This window comes from Falco naumanni, chromosome 5, assembly GCF_017639655.2.
Source record: "Falco naumanni isolate bFalNau1 chromosome 5, bFalNau1.pat, whole genome shotgun sequence".
Lineage (NCBI taxonomy): Eukaryota > Metazoa > Chordata > Aves > Falconiformes > Falconidae > Falco > Falco naumanni.
Genome location: NC_054058.1, coordinates 36,115,075 through 36,142,280, shown reverse-complemented (window position 1 = coordinate 36,142,280; position 27,206 = coordinate 36,115,075). Strand labels below are relative to the sequence as shown.

Here is a 27,206-nt window from a genome sequence, read left to right as displayed (position 1 = left end):
CGTCTCTGTTGGACAAACGCTGTTGGGTAAGGAGTTCATCTGTGTTCTCCAAACTGATACGAGACATCTGTCCATCTAAGTGTATTCTGGCAGAACATGCTGATATCTGTAGCGATACTAAGAAGTCCGCTTTCATCATTAATGTGACCTGCAATAGGGAACCACTCCTGGTCCTGGTTTTGTTTCCTGTGCAGGGTCTGGTTCGCAGACCTCCTCTTTGGGTGTAGGGAGAGTGATCCCAATCCTACTTCTCACAAAGAGAAGACCACATCATGAATATAAATAAATAGCTTTTGCCTCTAGTGTGAAAGGTTCTTGTAACAGTTTGAGACCAGAATGAATTTTCTTTCTATTCTTTACCCTCCCAAACTCCATTTTCTCACTAGTATGGTTGCTAAGGAGGAGCTGAGGAAACTGCCTGCATTTTAATAGCAGCCATTGTTGCTGCAGTAGAGAAAAGAGGTAGTGGAATGTGAGATAGTCTCAAATAGTAAAGAAATAAACTTCTGCTTAACTGTGCCTTTGCCCAGGCTTGCTCCAAGCTATTCTTTGACAAGCATTGAGATGAATAGAACCTTATGGCTGTTGATCCCAGCAACAGTGGATGCTTCCAAATTGTGAGGATCAATGGTGTTGTCTGCTGCTTCTCCTTCACCCTGCAGAGGGATATGAATTTTTGGCATCCCCTTCCCAGGGTAGCAAACTGTCATATAATCCCTGCAGTTTGAGTGTCATTTACAGTCTGCTTCACTTAAATGCTTCTCTGTTAACTGCACAGTCTGCTTAAATGCAAAGCCAGCATGTATTTCCCATCAGCAGTTAGTGGATTAAAATGCTGTTAGGCTCAGAAAATTGCCTTTAAAAAAGGCCCGAAAAGTTGGCTTTTCTTTGTTGGTAACCCCCATTCCAGCACATTCTGTGTGATGTGGGGGGTGTTGTCAGCAGTGCCAGAAAAATGCAGCTCTGGGGGAAAAAAAAGAAGTTTTCCACCTCAGCAACTTGAGTTATTTTCAAAATTAATTTGACCATTGCGTACTCACTTTATTGATCACAAGCTATTATAGCTGAATTTTTCTTAGGGCTTCTTGTGGACATTACAAAAAAATTTGGTAATATTAACTGCCCTTTGCTGCTTCTGTACAGAAAGGTGTTGCAACTGGAGCTTGGCAGATGCTGCTCTTGCTGGTGTGTGAACCATAATCTAATCTGGTTTCCCATTGAAGCATGAAGGGGTTAATGTGAGTCAGCATTTGTTTTGTAAGTAGGCAGAGCTGAGAAATGCTCAGAGACCATTTTCAGCGTGAAGGAAATGTTTTCTCACCCCATCTCCGATGGAGTGAATTCAGATAAATGTAGGCTATAACCTCCACTGAAAACGGCTGATGTACCGCATATTCCAAAGCTGAATTTGGCATTGGCTACTGGTCACATGTGACTATTTAATCAGAAACTAGGAAAAAAAATATCTCTGTGTAATTAGAAGGGCTGCTGTTGGCCAAATGGTGAGTGGAAAGGTGGCTTCACCAAGTGGAAAGATGGCTTCACCTTTCAAAGCAGCAGTTACATGGCTGTGATATTCCAAGTTAGAGGCCCCAGTTCTGCGCAAACAGCTGTGGTGATTTTGTTCAGCAAACAGCCCATTTTTTCAAAGTAATCTTTTATGGTTGCGTATTATAATTAAGTTGGTTGCATATAGGCTTTTGGTTTAATCTAACAGTGTTCTCCGCATTGCACAGAAAATTTGAAAAATACGTGTGAGCTGCAAATGGTGGCCTAGTGTAATTTCTTTAGGCTGTGGTCTCTGACCCTTACAAAGTAAACCCAGTCAGCCCTACTCGGTGCTAGGCCAGTGAAAATTCTCCTAAAAAAATCTTCATTGGTACTGAAAGGTGGAGGCATTGATGAGCTGACTGCCAGGTTTCCATCCCAGCTTGTGCTGTATTAATGCTTTCTTGTAAGTTAAGTGGATGCTGTAGCACAGGGCTTTCAAATGGGGTGTGCAGAGGTGCTGACCAGCATACAAATAAATGACTGTGAATGCTTATAAGCATGAAAGTGCAGTTTGCTTTTCAGTGCTTTTACTTACGCTAAGTAAAAGTAAGCACTTAAGCACTTTCCTCAGCTTAGATAATAAAATTAGGCTAATTTCACTTGTTCTTCGGTAGTTGCTCTTTCTAATCACAGGGGTTATTGATTGGCTTGCAAGGATGAATTTTTCTATGAGGCAGACTGCTTTCACTGAATTTACAAAATTGATAAATCACATCTGTAAGCATATAGCCTGTCTTAGCTAATACGCAGTTTATGTCTTGCACTCTCCCTTTTTGCATGGGTATCTCAGCCTGAATAGCAGGGAGTTCTGACTCCCTCAGCTCCTTGATAGGGTATAGTTTGGCTTTAGCAGCCTTCTTCCCTTCCTGTTCTGCACCACGGCTTGTGCTGTCTCTGTTGTAATCCACCGTATGTCTGTGCTTAATCATTACCTTGGTTGGGTGACCTTGAGTATCACTTGGGATGGCTTAGAAGAAAAGATTTTCTGGAAATGCAAACACTGCCTTTGGCAGTAAGTCTGTATTCAATGTAACAGGCACAGGGCCTCACCACAAGCGGCAGTTCAGAGCTGTGTGCTTCCCTTCGCTAGTTTTCAAAAAACAGGAAATGCAGAATATTTTTTTAATTTGTCATAAACCTGTCCTGATACGTGACATAGTCTCTAAGATGAGATTTATTTTTTTTCTTTTGAGATGCAGAGGCTGCAGTCTAGTTTCTGTAGTAGTTCTAGTCACACTATTAAATGCAAAGTGTGGTTTAGAAATAGAAGGGTTTTCAGATATGTTTGTGTAAGGGCAGGCATGTCGTTGCAGATTTAGATGATGAGCTGCAAAAACCAACTTAGCTCATCGTAAGTATGTATTCTTGCTACTGCTTACTACCAATGCACTCCTGTACTACAACTAGAGTTGTGAGTACGCTGAAAGTGTCCATATGGGTGCAGCCTGTGTATATTAAGCATATACTGCTCTGAGCTGCTACCAGCAATGAGTAGGCAGAAATAAGCTCTAGTCTTAAGAGTATGCCTGTGGGTTCCCTATTAAGGCAGTTTTATGGTAAGATGAACAAAAAAAAAGTCACGACTTACTGTATTTCACTAACAGTGTAACTGTTGGTAGTAGCTGTGTCAGGATGTTACTTGTTTCTTAGTACACGCGCCCCCATCAATCCTTCTCCACCCCTCCTTTTAAAACTGCAGGCAGCAGTTGTCTTTAACAGCTCCAGATTTCTCTGGAGTGTTTTACTAATTCTTCGAACAGTTCATTAGAGATATAAAAACCTTGTTCAAACTTTATCTCAAAATTTTTCATACTTGTGAAATAAATAAGTAATGCCCAAATTCAAGTGGGAAAATCAGACAAAATGTTGCATAGATCATGTCACGAGTTGAATGAAAGTGGTGAGTAGAAGGGTGCCAGTATGGAACTTATTTTCTATCCATCAGATGTATACTGTCCTTTATGTGACCTGATTTATTCTTAATTTGAAAATTAATCTAAAAATTAAGTACAGGGATAAAGGAAACAGAAGATTGTTGGTTTATGATTGAAAGACTTACACTCCAGGCTGTCTTTAAGTAACTTTGAATTTCTCTGGTCATTCTAGACCTTTGGCTGAGCTCCACGTACAACAGCCATGGTTTGGCACTTGGGACATCTGTTAATCTATATATAGGATTCACACACTTGCACACGTAAACAGGTGATCTCCTAAATATATGAAATGGCATTGGGAACTCCGAGTACTTGTTTAAGCCAAAATGAATTCAAGGAGTGAACTGAAGTAATCCTTTTTGCCCTCCACTCTGCCACAAAAATAAGCTATACTGGGAGAAAAGTGCATCATGTGCTGATTATAACTTGTGCTTAATATGTATGTATATACATATACATACATAATTGTACATAAATAATTTAGTGCTTATTAAAAGTATGCTGAAAATGACCTTTTCCTTATTCTCCAGTTTAGTCCTCTTGACAGTTGCTAGTTTCTTCATGTGAAGGGACATAGTGTTTAAAAATAAAAGGTGCGTATAATGGGTAGAGAAAAAGGGTAGTAGATGGTAGCTGATATAGAAATAAGATATATTTAGAAAATTCATAAGGGAAGCTGAAGTCAGGAAGGGAATTCTAAGTCATTTGATGAAGTCTGTAACTGGGTGAGACTGATTTCTAATAAATCTGTGAACAGCGGGGAGGCTTCAGAAGGGCGAAAGACCAGTAACATTTCGCATCACTACTGAAAAAGGGTGAGTGAGTAAAGAGTGGCTAATCTGGTATCAGTTCCAGGAAAAAAATCTATGGAAAAATTGATAAAGACTTTAGATGGTATAGGAATAGCAATATAGTCACACTACTTAGCTTTTCAATTTGTGAAAACAGGTCTGCTCAAATGTGATTTTGTTGTTTAGATATGTGAAATTTGGTTTCTAGGTGTTTTGTCTGGGTGTGATAGACTTTTTTAATGTCTTTAACTTAGTAGTCTGGTATATTTTGGCTTTAAAAGTATCTTTGAATTTAATGAAGTATTGCTTAAGTAGATTAAGAACCAACTGCAATCAAAGAAAGCAGAAAAGCGTTTCTAGTTGCGATCAGCCCAGTGTGGTGTGGAGACAAATGCAAGATGGTAACAAGGTGGATGGAGCAAGGATTAGTGGAGGCATAAATAATGACATGAAAAAAAAAAGGTTTAGATCATTATCATTTAGGCAAACTGAGACAGTTGGGCAAAATATGTATAAATACAGGTGGGGGCAGAGTTATGCCCCAAGGAGCAAAAAATGCCAGCCACACTTATGGGTGGGAGTTTTTCACTGAAAATCCCTGACTCTGGGAGGTAAAAGATAAATGGGAGGGCAAGTAGATGGTCCTAGCAAATAAGGAGCCAAGTGGCAAAAAGGGCTAACATGCATTGCTAGATGTGTAAATGGGAAGACATGAGTAATAATGAGATTATCTGCACTTAAAGCTGGGGAGATGGGCTAATTTAGGGTATGGAAATCAGTCCCTGAAATGGCTCACTAGTGGAAATAATGCCATGCAGTGAGAGATTTAATGTGCCGTTACCTAAAAGAGCTGAAATCACTTAGTGGCATACTGCTGCTGGAAGGATGAAGTCTCACTCCCACCTTACATTAGTGTTAGCAAATACCTGGCTATACAGTCGTCCTCTTCAGCTCACTAATGAGACAGAAAACAATTCCCTGTTTTGATGGGGCAGTGGTCTTTCTCGTGTCAGTGAGTCCAGCCACCAGTAAGGGCAACATGAAAGATGATGTGGGGAGTGAGAGATTTGACTCTGTTGCAGCAAGCTGTTAGATCAAGTGCTCATGTAGATGTGGTTTTGATGACCTCAAAACAAATACAGCAAGCGAGGAGCTCTGTGAACAGGCCAGCCATGACACTGTATTAGCCCTCATGCTAGCACAAAAGTAGGAGCGCTGACGCATGCTGGGTGGGAGGAAGAGTCTGGGACTGCCACTTCTGTCTGCAGTTTGATGGCCAGACAAAGGGTCTTCCTTGCCCTCTGTGTTCCCTCCTCCTTGCTCTGGCTCTTGGCTGATCCCACACAGAATTAGTATGGTGCTCTGTACACCCTCCCTCTCTCTCTCTCCCTTCCGCGTACTAGCAGTACTTTCCTGCCCAGGTTGCATATATTGAGGAATCCTAGTTTGGGTTAAGAAACAGAAGAGAGGTAACTTAGTTGCACACTGGGCACACAGAAGCACCTCCACAGGTAGGAAATATATTCTCACTGTCATAAGCCTTTCAAAGAAAGGTACATCAGGAGCCAATGGAAGTGGAAGCTAGACAAATCCAAGCAAAAATTTAAGCGTGCATTTAAGTGAGGGTGATCAGCCGCTGTGCAACCAACCAAGGAAAAGATAGATCTCTTGTTAACTTCTTATGAAGAGCAGAACCCTTGCTGGAAGTTGTATCTTAGTCATATGCAAACTGCAAATAGGAGGTTGAAAGAAACAGGTAAAACGTGATGATGTGTCTAAGTAGATGAAGGGGCATCTTCTTAAATTTGTTTATCCCTACTTTAAGGAGTATACAGTATAAATTTGGATGTAACATATGAAATTAATTCATTGAACAAACAAAGTACTTGAGAAAGGAAGCATAAGGGTTGTAATGGGACTGCACTAGTTAGTCTGTAGAGCAGTTTTGCTCTCTGGTGGTTCCACTGCATTTGTGTGGAGTTCTCTTATGTGGACTACACAAGAGACATAAGCTTGACAGAAGAAATTGGCATGAAAACAGGGAAGATGCCATGCCATTCATTTTATAATATTTTATGTTGAGTGTATTTAGGAGCTTGGGTTTGATTGCACATGGGATTCAGTATCTATTGATGCTCACTGAGTTTGTCCTAAATTGATATATGTGTGTGTGCACACATGCGTGTGATTTTTTTCTTCCATTTTGGAAGGTCCCTTTCCTATGGAAACTGTCTTTGATTGTAAGAACAATCCCTAGAATGTTGCTTTGATTGTACCGTTTAAAGGGAAACTGCTGTTATAATCTAATTGTTGAAATTATGACTATTTCAGAGATTTACGTTAGGAAAAAACCCAGATAATTGCATTTCACACAGGGGATGCATATGTTCTGTTATGCTAAAATAAATAGGAAAAAATCTAGTGATAAAGGATTCCTTTTGCTGTGGAACAAGGACACTTCTAGATATATCCATGATACTTCACTTCTGTGAGATGTTTCTGAAGGTGAATTTCTAAGTTGAGGAAGGAAATCAGCCTTGTAATTTAGAGTAATGACCAATAATTTTGTCATATCAATTTAATCTGCACATGGTAATTAGAGTTTTCAGGCATCATTAGCAGCTGGGGTGTCACTCTGTGTTTATTGGAGGACTGTCAGCCGGTGTTTCTCTTTGTTTGTTTTTTAATATTAATGGTTTGGAAAGAAGTTGGTGCTCTAGAAAGAATTGAGAAACAGGCCTGCCTTTGCGGATTTTTATCACCCTGCCAAGACCCTGTGCAACTTCCTCTCCCTGTTGCCCGCAGCAGAATACGGAAACCTGACTGCTGAAGGCCACTTCTGCAATTGCAGTGGGGCAGGGGAGTGGTGTGGGAAGGGGGTCTTTTCGTTCTGCTGCTTGCTAGTGGTTTGGCGTCTGAAGAAGAAAACGGGATGCATTTGAAAATGTCTCTTCAGTTGTTCCTTGTGCTGATGGGTTTCCTTCTGTTCCCTCTCTCTGCTGTCGTGCAGTGCTGCAGTTGAAGCTCCAGCAGCGACGCACACGGGAGGAGCTGGTGAGCCAAGGGATCATGCCGCGTAAGTATTGCTTAAACTCTTTGTCTTGATGTTTTTCTGCATGTTTTTCAGTAGAGAATGGTTTCACATACGATTTGAAAGATCAGATTCTCCGTTTCTGCATGAAAAACATCATATCTTAGAGCCCCACCCTGTCCCACCCAGCTTGGTCCTTTTAAAGGGTTGGTACGCTAGGTACAGGGCCACCTCTGATATTATGGAAGAGAGTAATGGCTTCAAGCATAACGGTACTCCAAAATAATTTTTGGATTTGATCACAGTGCACAAGAGTCTTCTGGAGAACATACTATGTTAGAAGTGCATTATATACTTGATGCATGCTGGTAATCTCTCTTCTAACAGGCTTCCTGCCTCTGCAGTTTCTGTTCTTGTTTGTCTGCTCCCCAGACCTCTGAGGCAGTTGGAACTTTGTATGTATATATTCCTTAAATCAACTGAAAACAGGCAGTTGCATACAAGATGTTAACCAAGAAGGGGTATTCCCCCCGCTTCCTGCAGGGGAAGGCAAAATTTTCAGAGCCAGAGAACTTTTACTTTTCTGGGTAGACACATAGGATATACCCTAATGCCAAGCTTTAATAAATTCACTGTCAGGTTAGTGTTTAAGAAGGTGGTTTTTTGGTTTGTTCCCCTCCTTCCCCCCCAACATGCAAGAAGATATCTGACAAATAGCTTTGTCATGCTTTGGTGCCTCCAAACTAGATGACTTATAGGTAACAACTGGAAGCAAGACCAAAGAGAAAATGTTTTAGTTCTGAGGTCCTCTCAGTTTCACTTAACAGCTTTAGTAAAAGGCAATGGACCAGGTATGTTTTCTTCTTTAAAAAACTTTCCCCTTCCTCCGTTTCACAAGCCTTACTTCAAGACAGTTTAGTAATGAGGAGTTTCTCATTCCTCCTATTTCTGGAGTGCACACTGTAGTATGACACAGTGATTTGACTTAGACTTTGCTAAAGGCATAAGGTTAGGCTATCAGCTCTCTCAATGAAGAGAACCTGTCAGCAGCACTCTGTCAGCTGAAGTGGCTCGCTAGAAGGCAGTGACATGCTCAAGATGTTTTTGGGACCCCTACTTAAAATTCTATTACCAAATAAAAAAGGAAAGATCATCCTATGTGCATATAGTACATCATGCCTGTGTTATTTTTACCTGGGGAACTCGTATACGTGCTTCTACAGAACACACTTAGTTTCTTTTGAATGAAAGACTAATGTCCCAGTGACTGTGCCCTTTTAATAATGCTTCCCAGAAGAAAATGTTCCTGACTTCTTTGTGGTCTCCTGCTTTAGGTGGATATGTATGCAAATACTGTATTAACTTACGTTCAGTACTGGCTTTCTTCAAATTGTGGCTGGCCAAACTTGTGATTCCTGAGAGGGGTCTGTTTTATGAGCCTTTTGAAAATTAGGCCCTTGCAAGTAATTCAAGTAAGGCACCCAGAGTAATTAGTCAGTCTCAAATTTGCTTAAAATACAGCCTAAATAACTAGTCTTTGCAGACTCGTGCCCTTCATTGCTTCATTTATGTCTCCTACATGTGAGTTTTATGACGGACCAAAGAAGAACACTCGGTGAAATATCATTGTGAAAATACTGGTGACACATGGAAAGGTTCTTTCTGCAGTGAAGAAAACCCACTTTAATAAATCTATTCTAAACATGATTTGAAATTAGTTCACTCCAAGTCATGGTATCATTTACCCATACCTGCCAACTGGAAATAACCACACATAGGGAAATGTTTAAAACATTATTTGCCTGGGCTGTTTTTAATGAGAAGATCAGATGTGAGATAAATTATGATACTCAAAGGAAATGTCCCATTTCTAACCTGAGAAGTACAGAGGATGACGAGGGGCCATGTTGCTCCTGAAGGTATCTCAGAGCCGTGACAGCTTCGCTTTTACTTTCAGCATTTCAGACTAGACATTTTTTTCTTACTACTGGGAACATGCAAGTATCCTGTATTCTTTCATCTCTCTGCCCTGTACCCCCTTTCTGTGAAAACATTTAGGTACTTAATCTTGTTTCACTGTCATCTGCTACTAAACGTGGCTATACTGGGCCCCATGTCTCCCTCTTGAGTTCATTAGTCAGGAACAAGGCCCCACACAGCCCTTTATCATGATTTAACAAAAATAGAAAGTGGGAATCCAGGGGATGGTTTGGTGTTGAATTAAATGAGCTAGAGTGCTCTTTCCTTGTGAAATGCTGGTTGGCTTCTAGCCTTTATTTTCCATGTGGACAGCCTAAACACTGTCGAAAGAATTGTGGTAGTTGCAGCGTATCTACATTAACATTAGAGCTTGTGTCAGGAAGGTGCTTTTGAAGTGAAGCTCCTGATGGCACCAGCCTACTGTACTTCACTTTGCACCATGAAATCAAGTTTGAGAGTTGGATTAAACTGGGTTGAAAGTAAACTGGAAAGTATTCTGCATACACCTAATTTGCATTCGGTCTGTGGGGCCAGACTACAACTTGGTCTGGCACCACACCTCCCATTTCACCTTCACGTATGGAGTGTGGATGTCGGTTCCTCAGCATCAACTGTTATTCTGTGCACATTTGGTGTTACTGTGCTATCCTGCATGTTCATTTAGATTAGCCTTTAATACAGATCAGGTCCTGGATCTTGTGGCCAAACAGACATGCAAAAATCCATGAACCAGGCGTGCAAGAAGTAAAAGTTGCTGGTTTACATTAAAAGCTATCTAGTGTGTAAACTCACTTTGGTACCTTTGGATCTCCTGACTGCAATGTAAGTCTTGGTGGTGGTTAGATTCATCTTGGTGCCCTAAAAGACATTTTATTTCAGGCTTCCACCAACACAAGATTTTTGGACGCTGTAAACCTGAGGAGTGGGAGAAGTTGCCTTTGTGTCACATTAATGTGAGAGTGAGAGTCACACCATTCCTGCTTTGCTTGTTCAGAACAGAGCTGGTAACTGCTTGCTTTGTTCCCATGTGGAATTTTGTTTATATGTTAGAGAGGAAAGGCAAATGTTTCAACATTTTGTTACCACGTACACTTTATCTCGCTCGAATAACCTTTCCAACTCACCAGCCGCCTAGAGTAGGGCTATGCTTCACCAAAAGATTAGTGTAGTAAGAAATAAAGCATTTATAAGCAGTGACAGAGGATTCAGAATAATTGGGGTTTATGGTTCATTAATTCTTCTTGCTTTTTTGTTATTACTTTGTGTAACCTTTTACTAGTAGCAGGATTCGTTAGTTGAAGATTAAAATTCTCAATTGCCCATACAAAAGAGGTGGGAAGCACATCTTTATCTGCCTCTGACATACCGGTGATTTGAACTAGAAGGACTGTATCTAGCAACAAGGAGAGATGAGTTTTCATATTCATTCAGGTTTCAGCCTATTTTCTGATGGTGCAAATAGACAAGCTTTTTTGCTATTTGCATATTTTTTTTTTACCTATGCAGAGGTGATTTTCATCTTCCCATCCTCATAAAACACAAGCTAAACAAAATCTGCTGTCTGAGCTCAACTCTTTGAACTCTTTTGTGCTGTTAGAACAGTCAGATGTTGTCAGTTTTTACAGTGTCGTATTTAAAGGTTGCAGCTCTTCTAAGGTTTTGGGGGAGAGTATTGAACACCCAGTTTTCTACCCTTGAAAAGAATGTTTAAAACAGTAGCTAATGTATATCAGGGTAGAAAAAGTAGAAAGACGTGTGGAAAGTATCTTGCAACTAAAACAGCAAAAATTCATAGGGGAAAGACATTTGGCAAATGTGACAATACTCTGCTTTGCAAAGTATGTTGTGCTTTTTGTCTTTTGCAAGGTTTAAAGCTTCGCATGCCTATTTTATCCATCAGGATTGTGATCTTCGGCTTTTTGCTGCAAACAAAAAATATAGGCAAGCATGCAAGGTTGTCACATGGCACAGTCCTGCAGGGAAGCTGTTGTGACCATTAGATCCACCTAAGCAGGTGAAACAGAAGTAGATCATAATTTCTGGGAATGTGCCTTGTGTTGCTGTGTAGAATTGCTTTGTGAATATCTGAAAGATGACTCAGGCAGCCTTTGAAAAGGGCATCATCTGGACTGAAGGCTAGAAGGAAGGTGGCTGCCATACAGGCAGAGAATTTCTAGGAGCTTCTTTTTCACTCCAGTGTATCTGATGTTTGCCAGGTTTTGTGCCCACATCCAACTACTCCGATGATATATTTGCATTCCAGGGTGCAGTATATGCAGAACACATGAATGTATATAGAATCCAAAAAGGATGGAGTTTGTGGTGTTTTTCTAATGTGACTTTTTACAGGTGCTGGGGTGTTTCCATGCTGTAGGTCTGCATTACTAACAACTGATGCAGTTTCTGCTTAGACATGCAGCATGTTAGTTGCTTGAGCATATTTTGGAATACAAAATTTGTGAATCTTGTGCTGCTGGGTTTCTGTCTTTCCTGAGGAGAGTGTATTTTATCTCTGGACTACGTGAGGGGAGCATGCTATAGTTCCATTGCAACATGTTACACAATTAGGTTTGATTGTAATACAGCAGGCAGTCTAATGATTATAATCTCATTAGGCCTCTCATATCACTAGCTGCATATTTTTTTTTTTTTTTGCCATAAAGTTAATAGAGAAAATTTAATATATTTGTTATATAACAAAAATACAGTATTTGCTTTTTGGGGGGCTGTGAGACATTGCTTAGAACTAACTCTAAAGGAATTGCCATTTACTGGGGACACTTAGTGATTTAAGGATACAGAACACAGGTCTTGCTTTGGCATATCAATGTTGATCATCATCTAGGCAAAGCTTGTAACTGGTCTTCTGCATCCAGCACAGCTACCATCACAAGAAAACGAGGATCTTTGATGTATTGATTTCAGGAAGTGAAATACTTGCCACCTGTGAGTTTCTAAAGTTAAACCTTGTCTCTAGACTTTAAACATCTTGGCCCCAAAATCTGGCCACACATTCCACACTTGTGTGTGTTGTGGGGTAGTTAAAAATTATATTGCTGCTTTAGCCTTTATTTGATAGTCTAACCACTTCTGAATTTTAAAAAAGTAATTTGGTTGATGAAAATTATGCATTTCCAACTGTATTACATAGCTCTATATTTAATATTTTATTCATATTCATATTTTCTCACTAAGCTGCCAGTTTTAAACCTGAAACCTGTCAATATAGTATATGGGGCAGTAGTTGAAGGAGACCTGTCCTTTGAGGATATATCAACTCCTGGTTCCTATTACAAACAGTAGCTATAGCAGAACATATTAAATGTTGTCAGAAAGAAAAGAAAACAAAAAACCTAGCTTTATAAATTGTTTATCTGTTAATTGTGAAATAGGAACATCTTTTCATGTATGTCAAAGGAAGGGGAGGCAGTAGGCTGTTGGAACATACACAGTTATCTACATGTGCGTATTTTTCATGGCAGGAACTGTTTTGCAGTCATGCTGATGACTTCAGGTGCAATTCTGAATGTCTCAACAATATTTTATCTTCTGTGTAAAGGCTAGGATAGAAAATAAACTGCTATGCCTATGTGGAATTTTGCCGATTCAGAAGTGTTGGACAGTTGATGTTTCAAGAGCACTGTGTGTTATATTTGAACTGCAGGTAAACTGATTACTTTAACACCCTGAAAGAGATCTTCCTGCTTTATCCATCTGTTGCATAATGTGTTCCCCGTCATTCTCTCGCTGCTTTACATGCCAGGTCTTTGTAGTGACATTCCCTGTAGTTTTTGGAATATATTTATAGTAACGAAACAAAAATACAAATTTTTACTTCCCTGCCATCTAGTGTCTACTATTCTTCCCGTTGCTGGCTGCTTCACTTTCATAACTTTTTTTCCACAAAACAAGCTGAAACTGTTCTTTCATTTAGGATAAGGAGTTAAAAGCAAACATATGTACTGTAAAAATTGTTATTCCCAGACTTGTTTAATAAAATGTCCAAATCTGTAAAGTCTTTTAGAGGTAAAAATAATAACTTTTTTTTAGTACTTCATTAAATCTCTGAAATGTTGCTATTTCCTGGCTCATTGTGTCCAGAATGGGACCTCAAATACAGAGGCTGCAGCGAGACTTTTGATATACTTAAATGTCATGCTCTGAGAGTAAGGCTGCAACACTAAGCAGATACCGTAAAACAAACAAAAGCTGTAGAGGACACTTGCAGCTGTATTTCTGTGTGGCATGTAGCACAGAAATCTGTAACTGGTTTTGTTTTATTTTAATTTGATCCTCTACCTGTAACTTACCTCCCACAAATTATTTGCTGGTTCTTTGACTTTGATCTCTTTTCTTAAAGCACAGTTTCAAAGCCTTGAGGCTTTGTGTGAAGAAGTAGTCCATACATTCAAACTGAGAGTTTCATTGTCAGGGGCCTAATAACTGCACCTGGTTTGTTTATATTTTCAGATGGCTGGCTGTGGTTGTTTTCCCTGTGTTTATATCATCTGTGATTAATGAGACATGGTTGGAGTTGGGAAGTTCATTGTGCTAGTAATAAAAACGTGTTGTTTGCCCTTTCTGAATTCGTAGAAAGAAAAGACTTTGATAGGCTGTGTTTAGTCCTTGATCCCTGCGATGATAAAAGATTTAACTCTGTCAGTTGCAAGAGAAACAGTAATTCAGGGAAGTAAAATCTGGTATGCAGCTTTTTTCCCTTTATGTTCCTACAGCTGTCTTGGGTTCATTCTTACTTGTTGGCTGGGAATGGTCTCTCCTTTTTCTTCTCATGGCCCCACACCTGTCCCAGCCTGGGCACTTCGTCAAGTTGTCAGAAGAGTTTGTAAAAGGCAATTATACATTCAAGAAGCAGGGATGAAGTCTGGTCTAGGAATGCATGGACCAAAGCGTTCCTGGTAGAAGTCCCTTGTCTCCCTTTTCCTCTTCAGTTTGGAGGTGATATAATCCTAACTGTAGTGAAGATTTATCTTTTTTATTTTTCATCTCAGGATTTAGGTAATGTCTTTTGAATGCCAAGAGTTAATGGTGATGATGGAGTGAGTTATACTTTATCTGTATTTGCTGTAAATATTCTTTGACACAAAGCTGTAGTCATAGTTACCCATAGATCTGATAACTGTTACCATGGGTGACAATTTCCATGCTGAAGAGGATGAACTTTCTGAGAAATTAACACATTTAGAGGTTGGGCTTTGAAAAAAAACCTTAGGCCTTTCTGTCAATAATTTTGCATGTTTGCTATGACAAACCTACACTTCAGGCTTTCACAGAGTTAAAACTTAACGAAAATCTTAAACTTCAGCTGCATCCTAAGGGAGATACCACTATAATAAAATTACGGACAGTTTTGCTGATGTATGGCTGTGGGCTCTGGAGAGGTGCTTGGTTCAGGTGTTGGAAGCAGCTCAGCTGGTGCGTGGCTCCCTGGTGAGCTGAGCTGTGCTGAGGCAGGGTACCACAGTCCCACCTGTACAGATGCTCATGCAACGAGGGCAAGCCCAGTTCAGGGCGCTGGAAAGTGGCTTTTTGGAGGAACAGCAGCTCTGTGAGCCAGTACACTGTGCAGGCTCTTGAGTGTTGATGCAGGAGAAAGGGTGGCTTTATGAGGCAGGGTGTCAGGGAGGCAGGGCTTCTTCAGCTCCGGCTTCCACAACAGCCTGAGCCTCACCAAACAATCTAGCCAACATGGCATGTTTTCATCTGCCATCTTCTGTGCCATATCTCTACTGATTGGAATAGCTTGGTAAAAGGGAAGTTTTGGTAAAGCTGTAGCACTGTAACTGTAATGCCATGCTTTGGCAGTGCTGGCAACAGTAACATGGGGAACTTTCTCCAGCCTGTCTCCTGTTTGAGACTGGGAACACTCATAATTCTTTAATCACAATGACATTGTTATTGAAGGGTGTCGTTGAAGGGCAAAGCTCCATTTTTTTGGGTGCCAGAGATGTATTTCTCACCTTCATAAAAATATTTGGATTGGGTTTTTTTATGTCAATCATAATCCTGAATTTTCTGAGTTTATATATTTTGGGGTTTGAAGAATCACAATTTACCAGTTGTGGCTTCTTTTCTTATCCTTAACTTGATACTCAGATCTTAGCCTTGGTTCAAGGGCTATTACCAATGCCAGGAGTACGGAATCAGCAACAATTCTCAAGTATGGTCAGATCTGCGTATCAGCTGTGAAACTCCCAGAAGCTGCTTAAGGAGAAAAGGGTGCTTATGGAGATTTCTTTTCTCTCACCTGTGTATTCCCCGTCCTCTTTTCATATTTCTACAGCATACTGCTCTTTGGCACTGGCCCACTAGCAAGATGACAGCTGCTTCTGTGCGTGTTGCCCAGTTTTTAAACACTTTTTTTCTTCCATGCCATGAGAAATGCTTCTTGGAAGTGGGGTGGTGATGAAGGGAGGAAGAAAGTGCCAGCTGCCTTGCTCTGTGATTCAAGTTTTGAGTCTCTTACCAAATGCTGCACACAAAATGCTGTGGGGTGAGAGCCCCACCCTGAACTGACAGAGGAAGTCATCGAGCCTATTTACAGCACTTTATCTCATCTTTTGACGAAATCATAGTAAACAAGAGAGAGAAACTAGAATTTAGTTGAAAGCAAACATGAATAGCTGCAGCAGAAAGCCGCATGCCGTTCTGAATTCAGTCAGCAGGTCAGAGGCTGGGTTTGGACATGACACGATCTTCTCTGTCATAGCAAAGGAAGATATTTCCCTCAGGAACTAATCTAACTGAAGAGCAGAATACTTGACTCAGTATTTTGAATTTAGCTGTAGCCTTTCTACAAACATTGCATGTTGTGCAACCAACTGATTTGCAGTTCTAATATCACCTTATTGTCTGTGATGAGCTAGATATTCTGGCTAAGAAAAGCTTATGTGCCATTGCTGCTATGTCAGCCTCTATGTCTGTTAGTCTCCAATAGTGATCTCACCAACTGCAGAAGGTTTTGCACCCTCTCCTTCCCCCTAGACACGAGCTATGGGGACCTGTGAAGACCCTTTTCCCTGCCTTTCTTCCCTTTGCTTTGTTTCTTGCAAACCTTAGTGTCTTCTGTCAGCTGCATAAGCAAATGCAGGGTGTACAGGTATTTTGACCTCTTTTTCTCAGCACTTGGGTCAGACCCCTTCCCCAGCAACGTTTTGTTCTTAAAGTGACTGGATTTGGTTCTGATTCCACTTACTTCTCATAGTAGATAACAGGAACTTGAAGATCTCCATATAGGATATGTTTGAAAGCTTTGTAATGCAAAAATTTGCTTTTGTGCACTGCAGGGTAAATGTTTGAACCATTTTGCCTGGCTTTTTGTTTCTGCTGTTACATTGGAGTTTTGCATGTGGTTCCAGTCTGTTTATAGCAGCACCAGTTTGATGCTTTGCAACAATATCTGCTATCATTCACGCATTGCCATCTTCAAAATGTGGCTTGGACTGAGGGAGCACTGAACTCATGCATTGTGGTTTTGGACTCTGTTTCATAGGAATTAATACATTGCTTTGAAGCAAAGATTAGCAACTTCCATCTCTGTGCTTTGTATGGAAAGGTGTGCATCATTGTAGATGGTCCTGTGTGCTGCTGCTTAGTTTTGGGCGATCAGATGGAAGGACAGTAGTTGCAATGTATACCTGCAAACATTTTGGAAGCAGGGTAGGGGCACTAAACATTTGCATTATTGATCTCCAGGGAGATTTCTCATGGTAGCTAAAGGTGTGACCACAAAGATACTAATGCTTGAGGAATTTTGGTGATGAAGCATCAAAATACTCCAGAAGTTGCAGAGACTAAAAAACTAGGATGTATGTGGTAGAAATTTCATGAGATCCTTCTAGCCAGCCCATCTGTGGTAGAAGAATCATGTCCTACTCTCAGTCATCTAAAGGTGAAGGGTAAAGCTCATCCTGCTGACAGTGGATGTTGCAAATTGTCAGATGGTAGTTCAAGTGGAACAGAAGTATGTACACCTCAGTGAAGGGCATCTGCCGGGCTGTGCAGTCCCAAACCCTGTTAGTGAAGCCATTTAGTAGTTCTTGGGCCACTTGTAACATCAGGCTTTTTTTTCTAAGGTGGATGGGGCACTCTGAGGACACAGGGGCCATGGTTCTGCAGCGTGGGGGCTCCTGCTGCAGCGCTGGCCTTGAACCCAGCCTCTTGTTTCCGACTTTGTCTGGCAGGGCAGTTTGTGCTCAGTTTTGCTGATACTATTATTTGTGGAGCCATGCTGTAAACCAGCATACCAATCCAGGTTAAAATAACTCTTTCAAAACAACTGTGATCTGTGTCCACAAACAGTTTTGTCAGCGTAAGTGAGGGCTAACATGCTTTGTCCCAGGCCTAGGTACAGCAACAAGGGTAGAAAGTGTAACTGCAGTTCATTGACAAAAATACCCACATATATCACACAGAAACAAAATCAGAAAGGTGGGCAAAAGGTATACCTAGCTAAAAGTAGGCATTGCAGTACTTCTGCGTTCTCAAATATTTCAGTAAAAGATAAATACAAAGGACTTTTTTTCTGCATACAGTGGGAAACAAAAATTCTCAATGGCTAATATTACTGTTGCAGTTTGACAAGTTTTTTGGGGTTTGGGTTTGGTTTTTTTGTGTTTGTTTGTGTTTTGTTTGTTTTTTCTCTGGCAGTGCTCTGTTCTCATCAGGGACTCACCTAAAGTTTTGCTAGCAAAGCTAGTGAAGCTGGCCATGCAGTTAGCTAAATCAAGGATTCGCACCGAGTTACCTAGTACCTGTTTTTGGGGAAAGGCAAGTGCCATGGGGAAGTGCTGGAGTTACTTATCATGACAGTTCCTTAGTACAGCTCCCTGTGCAGTACCAGCGCAACTGGAGCATCAATGGCAAGGCAGAAATGTGAGACATGGAGGAGGGGGAAGAACATGTCATTACTTCAGCTGCACCGACCACCAGACTAAATACTTGTTGAACTGCCTCCCCAGGAAGTCAGGGTCTTAAATGCCTTTTTGCACTTGGGTTTAGTAAGGTGCTTGACACAGGTTCACCTGATGTTTTTGTAAGCCAGCTGGGACAACTTGAAGCTGCATATGCAGCTGGTGAGAGAACAGTATTGGAATAAAGCCTTGATGTCAGACTGGGAGTATATGTTGAGCAGGGCTTTTGGATGAGGTGGAGCAGGGGAGGGTCAGTGTCTGTGATACTATTCAGTATTCAGCAATTTGATGTAAGCAGGGGAACAGCGTGCATATTTATTAAGCTTGCGGGTTAGACTAGGAGGAAGACAGGATTGGGATTCAGTATTTGGGGAAACTGAGAAGTACGGGACAAAACCAAATGAAAATGCAGAGTTTCTGTATCTTGGTATGTCTAGTCAGTGGCAAGAATTGAGGATGGAGAATGCTTGCCTAGATAGCAGCTCTGTAGAAGAGGATTGACGACCTTTCATGGTTTGTGAGCCAAGCACAAGTGAACATGTTATTTATTTTCTGTACACAAAAAAAGCAAACGGGCTGGGACATAAAACTGAAAAGTGTTATTTAAAAATCATTTAGCTGCGTAAAAGCTGATAAAGCCTAGGCTGTAATATGGACCCAGTTTTGCACACTATACTTCAAGAAAATGCAGATCAAATGGAAGGAGTCCAAAAGAGAGTAAACAAGCAAAGGTCTGGAAAATGTTATCTATAAGGGAAGGCTGAAATGACTAACTTTGGTCATTTTATATAACAGAAGACTGTAGGAAAACCAAAGTTTTCAAATGCAAAGAGGAATAGAATAAATTGTTCTTTTTAATGATCGCAGGTAAGGCAGGGAATCATGAGTATAAATTGTAGGAAGGGAAATGCAAGTTAGCTGTTCAGAAAGGTGTTTAAATACTAAAGGGCCTCTATGCACTGGATAATTTCTCTGCAATAATATTGCGGGTTTTTTTATGAGAGTTCTTCCAGAACAGGTTAGACAAATTACTGTAAGGAATGGTTTAGTGTATTTTATCCAGCCTGAGCAGTCAGAAGGCGTTAGGTGATTGCAGTTTCTTCAACCCGATTTTCTGTGGTTGTATCTGCTGCATAATGTACGTGTGGACATGAATCCTGTGTCAAAGTGCTGTCCCATGCCTACCTGGTTACCACTGCTTCTGCTCCACCAGCTAAGCTGTAGCTCATTTGTGTACAGCGTTAGATGAGCCAGAATAGCTGATATGGCTGAGAACAGTAGAGCTTTGTCAATATGGGTAGTTGTGAGTGGAATGGATAAAGCAACAGTCAGGTGAGCAAGCCAGAAGGTTATGTGGGCAGGAATAGTTTTGCAGGGATCAGTGCGCAGTGGTAGAAGCTGGAAAAGGGGCATATCTGCATTGTGAGCTTACCCAGAGCTTTTCTGCTTCAGAGTTCCTAGTAGGAATTTTTTTTCCCCTCGTTTGCTATAGTAAAGTTAACAGTGTTGCTCCACAGCCCTGGGCTGTGTAGTCATTTCAAAGCCAAAAAATTGTGCAAGGCTTAGTTAACTTCAAATGGAGTATGATTTTACAATAGATACCCTCTTCTGACATGTCAGCCCCATCCTAGATTGCTGAGGGAAGCAGTGAAGGATTTGTGCCCTCTTGACATTTTCAGAGGTCGAATTTGAAGTCCTCTGTCATGTTGCCAGCCCAAAGAGCTACAACCCAGTGTTTGTTTCCAGAGGACTATTCATGAGAGACTGAAATTGTTCTTTACAAGATTCTTCCTGTAGCAGTTTTGCATTCCTTACTATTTCATGTGTATGTGTTTTGGGGGAGGGTTTTTCTTTTTTCTTTATTTTTTTTCTTTTTTTTTTTTTTTTTTTCCTGGGGGATTCTTTTCTTCTTGCTTTGTTCTTCTGTATGCAAGGATTTTCCTGGACTGCCTGTGACATCAGCTGAACCGCAGTTGACTTTCCTGACCATTTGCTATGGTCAGGGAAATGTCACTTAAAGTTCATGTACTGCCTCTGACTGACTGCAGAGGTAGGCAGGAAGGGGAGAGTAAAGAATTACTGCCGTGCCTGCACATTCTGGTGGTAGAGAGCCTTTGAAGACTCAAGATGAGGCCTGCTTTGCTTGTTTCCAGGGTAGATTTTTTTACCAATTTTTATTGCATGGTATCTTTGCCCAAGTGTACCTGAACTTTTATTTCATTTTTCTGTGATATGCATACAGTGAAAGAAATGTGTGTTTAAGTTCAAATACGTGCATACTCACAAGCAGTTCATGCGCCTGAAAAGAGTCTTTGTTTTGTATTGCTTGCTCTTCATTGAAATGTGATGGTCAGGCTGCCCAGGAGGTGATGTCTCAGCTAGCCAGTGAAGCTTTTTGTATTATTTTTGCAGTTATTGCAATAGTGTATTTCTGCCCTTACTTTGGTTTATCCCAAAGTGCAATCAATGCACTCCCATTTCACAGCTTGCATAACTTTCTCTGGTGGTTTCTCTCCATAACCAGATTGTAAAAAATATCTTTAACCTGAACAGGAACTATTTGTCCCATCATTGTGGGGATTTGTATACCCACTTGCTAAGGTTAGTTTTGAATTATTGTTAATTTATTCCTCACATTATTCTTCATTCACTTCTGTAGTCTGAATCCCATCTGTGATGTCCTGGTGTGTTCAGAAATCCTGGCATATGGACTAAACTCTACTTTTTACCCCACTGATGTGAACCTAAGGGGACTCTGTATTTCACAGAACATGTGTCTATCTTAAAACTTTGGCTACTCCATTTTATTCTGTAGGAAAGAGTTTATAAGTCTACACATGCATTAGAAGTAGTTTCTTAGCAATTTGTATTTACGCAAGGACTTTTAATTGTCTTTTGAGATTTCATTATGAAGTTACATTTGAGAAATAGTTAATCGTTGGTTTTAAGTGAAAAATAATATGAGTAGACCTAGAGGTAATATATTGGAATTACTAATGGTACAAGTTTAGATTTCTGTCTTCAAAAGACTTGCAACTTATTTTTTAAACTGAAGTTAAAACTTTGCTGTTTAGCTTGATGGCAATTTAGACATTTCACCAGGCAATTTTAAATATAAGTGTTGCAGAAATATGAAAGAAATTATGTTCCCTTCACCTAGGTCTGAAAACAAGCCACAATATGATTGTTTTACAAAACAAGCTACTTGTTGATTCAGGAAAACCGTGAGGAGCTAGTGACACTTACCGTTGTCACCCTCTTTCTCCAGTTTTACTGAGAGATGTGAGCTTTGTGTGCTCTAGAGGAGCCAGGCAGAGTGAGAGATTCCTCCAGGGTTAGTAGGGTCCTGGACAGCAGAGGATCAGTTTCTTAGAACATGATCCATTTTGGCTCTGGTTTTATACTGGGCCTGAGGGGGCGAGGAGGTCTGTTACATGGAGAGCTGCTGTTAATTCCTCAAGTCTTGGTTTTCTGTCAACAGGCAGACGTACTTTCCTGTCCAAGTGTTTCTGTTCTCATGATAGTTTCTCTTATGTGGAGCAATATGTATGTCCTGTGGACCTGCAGAATTTGCACTCAGCCCTTGCATGTACACAAAACACAGGTGCAGCTTAAGGGAAGAACTTGCAGCTTCCTTTGACATTAAAAGGTAGTAAAGAGGATTTACAGTTCATTAGGAGTGTCCCTCATCCTCCCAGTCATTTCATGTCTCTCCATATTTTCAGTGCCATTCCTTCACTTAAGGGTCCTGGATCTTACCTTATGTTGAATCTTGTAAAAGGCATTTGTTGGGGGCTTTTTTTACTCATGTTCTTGGAACCAACTGTGTGAACAGTGGCTAGTTCAACTAGAATTGTACCTGTATTAGGGTCTTCAGCAGCCCACAAAAATTCAGGTCAGTTCCTGTAGCTCCTGTGCTGTCAAATGGAGTATGTCAATTCACATTGCTTTATACCAGCTGGAGATATGGTCCAGTGTGTTGAAAGATGCAGGAGACAGTTTTTGCTGCGGTGTATTTGTGAACTTAGTTGGCCTGGGCCTGAACGGATATGCAGTGAGAGAACTTCCATCATTCTAATTCATTCTCTAAATGTGTTCCTCTCAACAGCTCTGAAAAGTCCAGCTGCATTTCATGAACAAAGAAGGAGTTTGGAGCGGGCCAGGGTAAGATGCAATATCGTCTTTAATGTTTTGGGGAAGTCAGGAGTAGTATCTTATGTTTTGGACATACTGTAGCTGTTAATGAGACGCAGAAGGGAATCATTCATATTCTGGATGTAATGCAGTGCTATGTAGTCAGAGATGTATTGGATGGGGTGTTCTCTAGCTTGTACGTGGTGGTGGTTAACCCTCCATTAATTAGTTGTGCCTAAAAAACATTGAATATGGTGCCTGAATTTCCCCTGGTGTCTTCTTTCTGGAAGTCATTGATATTTTTCTTCCCCACTGTCTATATACTTCATGTTTTTGTTGTTATGGTGCCTGTTTTGCCCTTAATTGCTGTTACTGTGTTCTGCCTTTGAGAAAAGCATATGGTTTCTCTGTTACCTGCACATGTACTTGTTCATCTAGGACATTAGAAACTGAAAATTTAATAGAGAGGATCCCCCCCAAAATCTTGTAAGACTGAAATCAATCACGCAGACTTCTGGCTCTGTAGAAAGAGGAAGCCAGGCATCGCACTTCATGCAGCACCTTTGCTAATAGGGGGTTTCTTGGTGATTTCTGTTCCTTAAAAGGCCTCTGGGGATAGTTTCTTTTTCTGATTAGCCTACAGGGGAATAAACCCTGTTATGACTGCTGGGCTAAGTTTTGTTTTAAAAGTGAAAGCAACGTAAGTAGAAAAATAACAGCTGTGATTAAAACCTGTTAGGGAGTGTTAGCACTTTAAACTGTAGAAGGATTGGAACAGGGGACTTTGCATTAAGACCAGTGTCCCAAAGGCTTTTGCTTCTTCCTCCTCTGTTTTCCTGAAATGTTCTTATTAAGTTAATATTTTGGTGTGGGCAACTGAGTAAGTATGCTGCAGTTTTCTGGTTGACTTTAATGTTTGTCTTCTCTGAAGGCCCATCCTGATGGCCAGTCCTTACCAGGGCATTACCCACTGCTCCCAGATTGACATTCCTGGGCTGTGTGAAGGGTAACATGCTCAGCCCAGGCAGGGTCATCTCTGTACATTGCTCTATAGTGCATTCTTCAAAGATAGAGCTAAAAGAAGCTCTGGAAATGAAATTTCTTGTCACAGCATTTAGATTCTGTCTGCCAAGGGGACTGCATGGGGTCATTAGCTTAACAAATAATTTATCTTTCAACAAATAAAAGAGTATGCCCAAACCACAAGTCAGCCCTGAATGCCAGCATTATATCAAAGTGTTTGCTGTGACCAGTGGAACCAGTGCATTTATCTTCAATGTGAAAAGAAATGTCTTGAATTTCACCCTGACACAAGTTAGTGCTGTTGCAGAAAAGGAGAAAAGAGGGCTTCGGCTCTTGAGGAAGTCCTTTCCAGTTTCTGTTCTGTGGGGCAGCAGTGCACAGTTAGGCTGAGGTGATTACAGTAGGAGGTCATTTTTAGAATAAGCTCATTCTCTGGGGCGGGAGATACGCCCCTTCTCTGTTCTGTGTTTATTTAGGTCTCAGTGACAGCTAAAGATGGTTGTTTCTCTTGTTTGTGCTGCCCAAAATTACCTCACTTCTGTGTCTGACCAACTGAAATTGATTCTTGCTTGTCTATTTTTGCTGTAGACAGAGGACTATCTGAAACGGAAAATCCGGTCCCGGCCAGAGAGATCAGAGCTGGTTAGAATGCACATTCTGGAAGGTACGGCAAATGGTATACAGGAAGAGGTCAACAATAAATGTTATCATGATTACTTATTTAACAGCTTTCTGTTTTGCCTCTGGCTCCCAAGTCTTTCTTTCAGTTGGGAGTGGGCAGAAGATCACGCCTGTTGCATGATTTCATGGGAGGCGTTCAACTCTGCTTGCGTGGAGATTCTCAGAAAAATCTGTGATGTGAACTCAAATTGTGCAGTTTTGTGTAGCTGAGCAACAGTGAAATAGAATGGATGTGGATTGCCCTTCTAGTAAGGGAAGACACTGAAAAATATCCAAGAGGGAGTGAGACAGATTTGATCTAGATAGTAAGCACCTCAGTTTCAGAGAGGGATTACTGTGCTGCCACTGAGCACCACATCTCTGGGCACAATTGAAAGGGAAAAGATGAACAAGAATTGGGTGACATCAGTTTGAGAATAGTGAATTTGCCCTATTCTAGAGTCACAAGGGCTACTGTAATTATCTTTATAACTTAAATATACATAATATCTATAATATCTTTATAGTGCATATTTACTGTTATCTGCAAGTATTTTTCTGTACAGTTATCTACCGTTATCTACATTTACCTTTCTGAATAAAAGTAAAATAATACTGAAGTTCATAGGTTGACCATTGCTGGATTGATGCCATTTTATTTACTTTCCCCCAAACAGAGACCTCAGCTGAACCCTCCTTGCAGGCTAAGCAGCTGAAGCTAAAGAGAGCCAGACTGGCAGATGACCTCAATGAGAAGATAGCGCAGAGGCCAGGTCCCATGGAGCTGGTGGAGAAGAACATCTTGCCTGTGGAATCGAGCCTGAAGGAAGCCATTATCGGTAAGGCCAGAGGAGGATCTGTGCTGGGGGCATTTCCCACAGGTGGCTGTGATTTCCTATCGATTCACCTGCCTGTGTGTGCAATCCCATGGTGGATCTTGTTTTCCTCTCTCAGAATCACAGGCTTTCAGCCCCAAGGATTCTGAGAAGCAGAACTCCCTCTGGCACAGATAATGCTACAGAGACATAAAATTGTAGGGAGCACGGCCATTCCAGAGTAACGTGAAAGCAATTGCATACCCTAAAGATTGAAAGAATGTGGAAGATTGCATTCCCTAGATTCTCTCCTTGAAAATCGCTCTCTCAGTGTAACATGTCAGCAACCTTGGTCAGGGAGAACCCACTGCCTTACTCAGAGCAGGGTAGAGAGACAGAATATAAACAGGTGTGATGAAACAAAAACTGTCTGTGAACTTAAGGATCCCTGAATCCTTCAGAGGATTCAGCCCCTTTAAAAATAAACCAGAACAGATGTAAATCATGCCAGTGCCATTCCAAGGGCTGAAAGGAATGCTGAGGAATAGCCTTCCCACTGCCTCAGCAGTACTGTTTCCCTGTCCCCCCAGACTGAGCAGTCTGTGTCTGTCTGTGGTTATTCATCCCCTCAAACATGCACAGCTACTTTAAAGACAAATGGGACACAACTGTGAGCGAGACAGAATACTTCTCATGAAAAAGGAAAAGGACAGTGTTCTGGGAGAGCCTGGCTTCATGATTTCCCAAGAATTGGTTGAGGAAGAGAAAGAGTAAACTTGTGAACTGGAGTGTTAGAGATGTGGCTTCCTTCTGACTGAGCCAAGTACATCTCTGGATTGCTTTTATGTTAGGTGCGAATGATAGTGTTTTCCTGCCTACCAGGATTAATTTGAGATAATGTAATCTAAAAAAATTAGTACATTACAAATGCACGCTTACGTGAATTTATCTACTGGACATGTAGATAGACAGCAATGCTAATAGCAGTCAGGGCTGCCTCTTAATCCATAGCCCTTGTTGCTTGTGGGACTGGAGAACAGTTTGGGATTCTTATCCTGAAGGATTCTACCTTCCACCACAAAGGATGGACACCAAAGAAACCATAGCTCAACCTTACACTGTCTAACCTTCTTCTTTGGTGCCAGATAATCAAATAAGTCATGCTGCAGAGCTGGGTTTGGGCAGAGTTAAGTAGCTTTTCTAACAGTTCCTGATCTTGTCTGCCTAAGAAGCAAGGAAAATGGTTCACTCCAGTCTGCATCATTTTATTCTACTGACAGCACAGACTTATGTAAACACTTAAAACTGATTGATATAGGCTCTGTTCTCTTGTTTTCAGTTGGTGCTTTAAGCACAACTCAAACACGACTCTCTCCGTGCCTTCATTATCTTTGTGAAACATTTAGTGTCAAGTGAAATAATTTCTTATTCTGTGTTAAAGACCGCAGTTGATGTTTGTGTTTTTAGTTGGACAGGTGAACTACCCAAAGGTTGCAGACAATTCCTCCTTTGATGAGGACAGCAGTGACGCCCTCTCCCCAGAACAACCAGCCAGCCATGAGTCCCAGGGGTCTGTCCCATCGCCGATGGACTCCCGGATTTGTGATCCTCTCCCTAGCACCACTGGCACATCACTAGCTCAGGTGAGAATGCGGTGGCCTCCTGCAGTGCCCTGGAGCTACTGCTGATTTGTGGCAGAGGATCCTAAAAAATGAGACCGAGGGATCTTTAAAAGGTATAGTCTGTGAGATTTCACAAGAGGTCCTGGCTTTGTGTGGTATTGGTGAAGTCCGGTGGTTATTCAGAAGCCCCTGTGGTGGTGCCCTGCGGGGAAGGGGGGTGATCATTACTTGGTGATACAGTCCTTGTGTGACTGATTCTGGCAGGCAAAGCTGGGAGATACAGGTGTGGAATACTGATTCCTTTTCTGTCCTAAAAAGTTGTGCTGCTTCTCAGGGACGACTGAAGTAGTGGGTTAAAGGAATCTGATTAGTAACTTGTAACCTGTGCTGCTTTCCTGTAAGTGGACACTTCCAGGATTCTCTTAAACTGTTTTCTTTCTTGAATGTGTGTATTCATTATGCCTTTTTCTGTCTCTGCAGGGTACATCCCAATTGCAGATTAGTGCAGACTCCAGTGAAACACTTTTCCTACCTGAACAGCCACCCCCGCCTCTGCCACCTCCACCTCTTCTGCCCCCTAGTCTTACCAATGGAGTGGCTCTTACTGCTGCCAAGCCCCCACCAACACTCATTAAGGTACTATGTTGGCTGATTTCTTCATTGTTGTAGTCTGCAAGAAGATAAGATGGTTATTCTGAAGGTTTGGAGTTGGAAGTGTTGTGTTAACAAATGCAA

General features: G+C 41.1%; 1 protein-coding gene across 2 annotated transcripts in view; it reads left to right on the top strand.

Moving 5' to 3' along the window:
* MRTFA (myocardin related transcription factor A) overlaps nt 1–27,206 on the top strand; it is a 50,412-nt gene that overhangs the window by 12,059 nt on the left and 11,147 nt on the right. For both annotated transcript variants that reach the window (XM_040595789.1, XM_040595790.1), the window contains exons 2-7: nt 7,287–7,352; nt 22,326–22,381; nt 23,963–24,038; nt 24,712–24,873; nt 26,317–26,492; nt 26,952–27,107. In XM_040595789.1, coding sequence (XP_040451723.1) covers nt 7,287–7,352; nt 22,326–22,381; nt 23,963–24,038; nt 24,712–24,873; nt 26,317–26,492; nt 26,952–27,107 — 692 coding nt within the window. The remainder of the gene's footprint in view (nt 1–7,286; nt 7,353–22,325; nt 22,382–23,962; nt 24,039–24,711; nt 24,874–26,316; nt 26,493–26,951; nt 27,108–27,206) is intronic.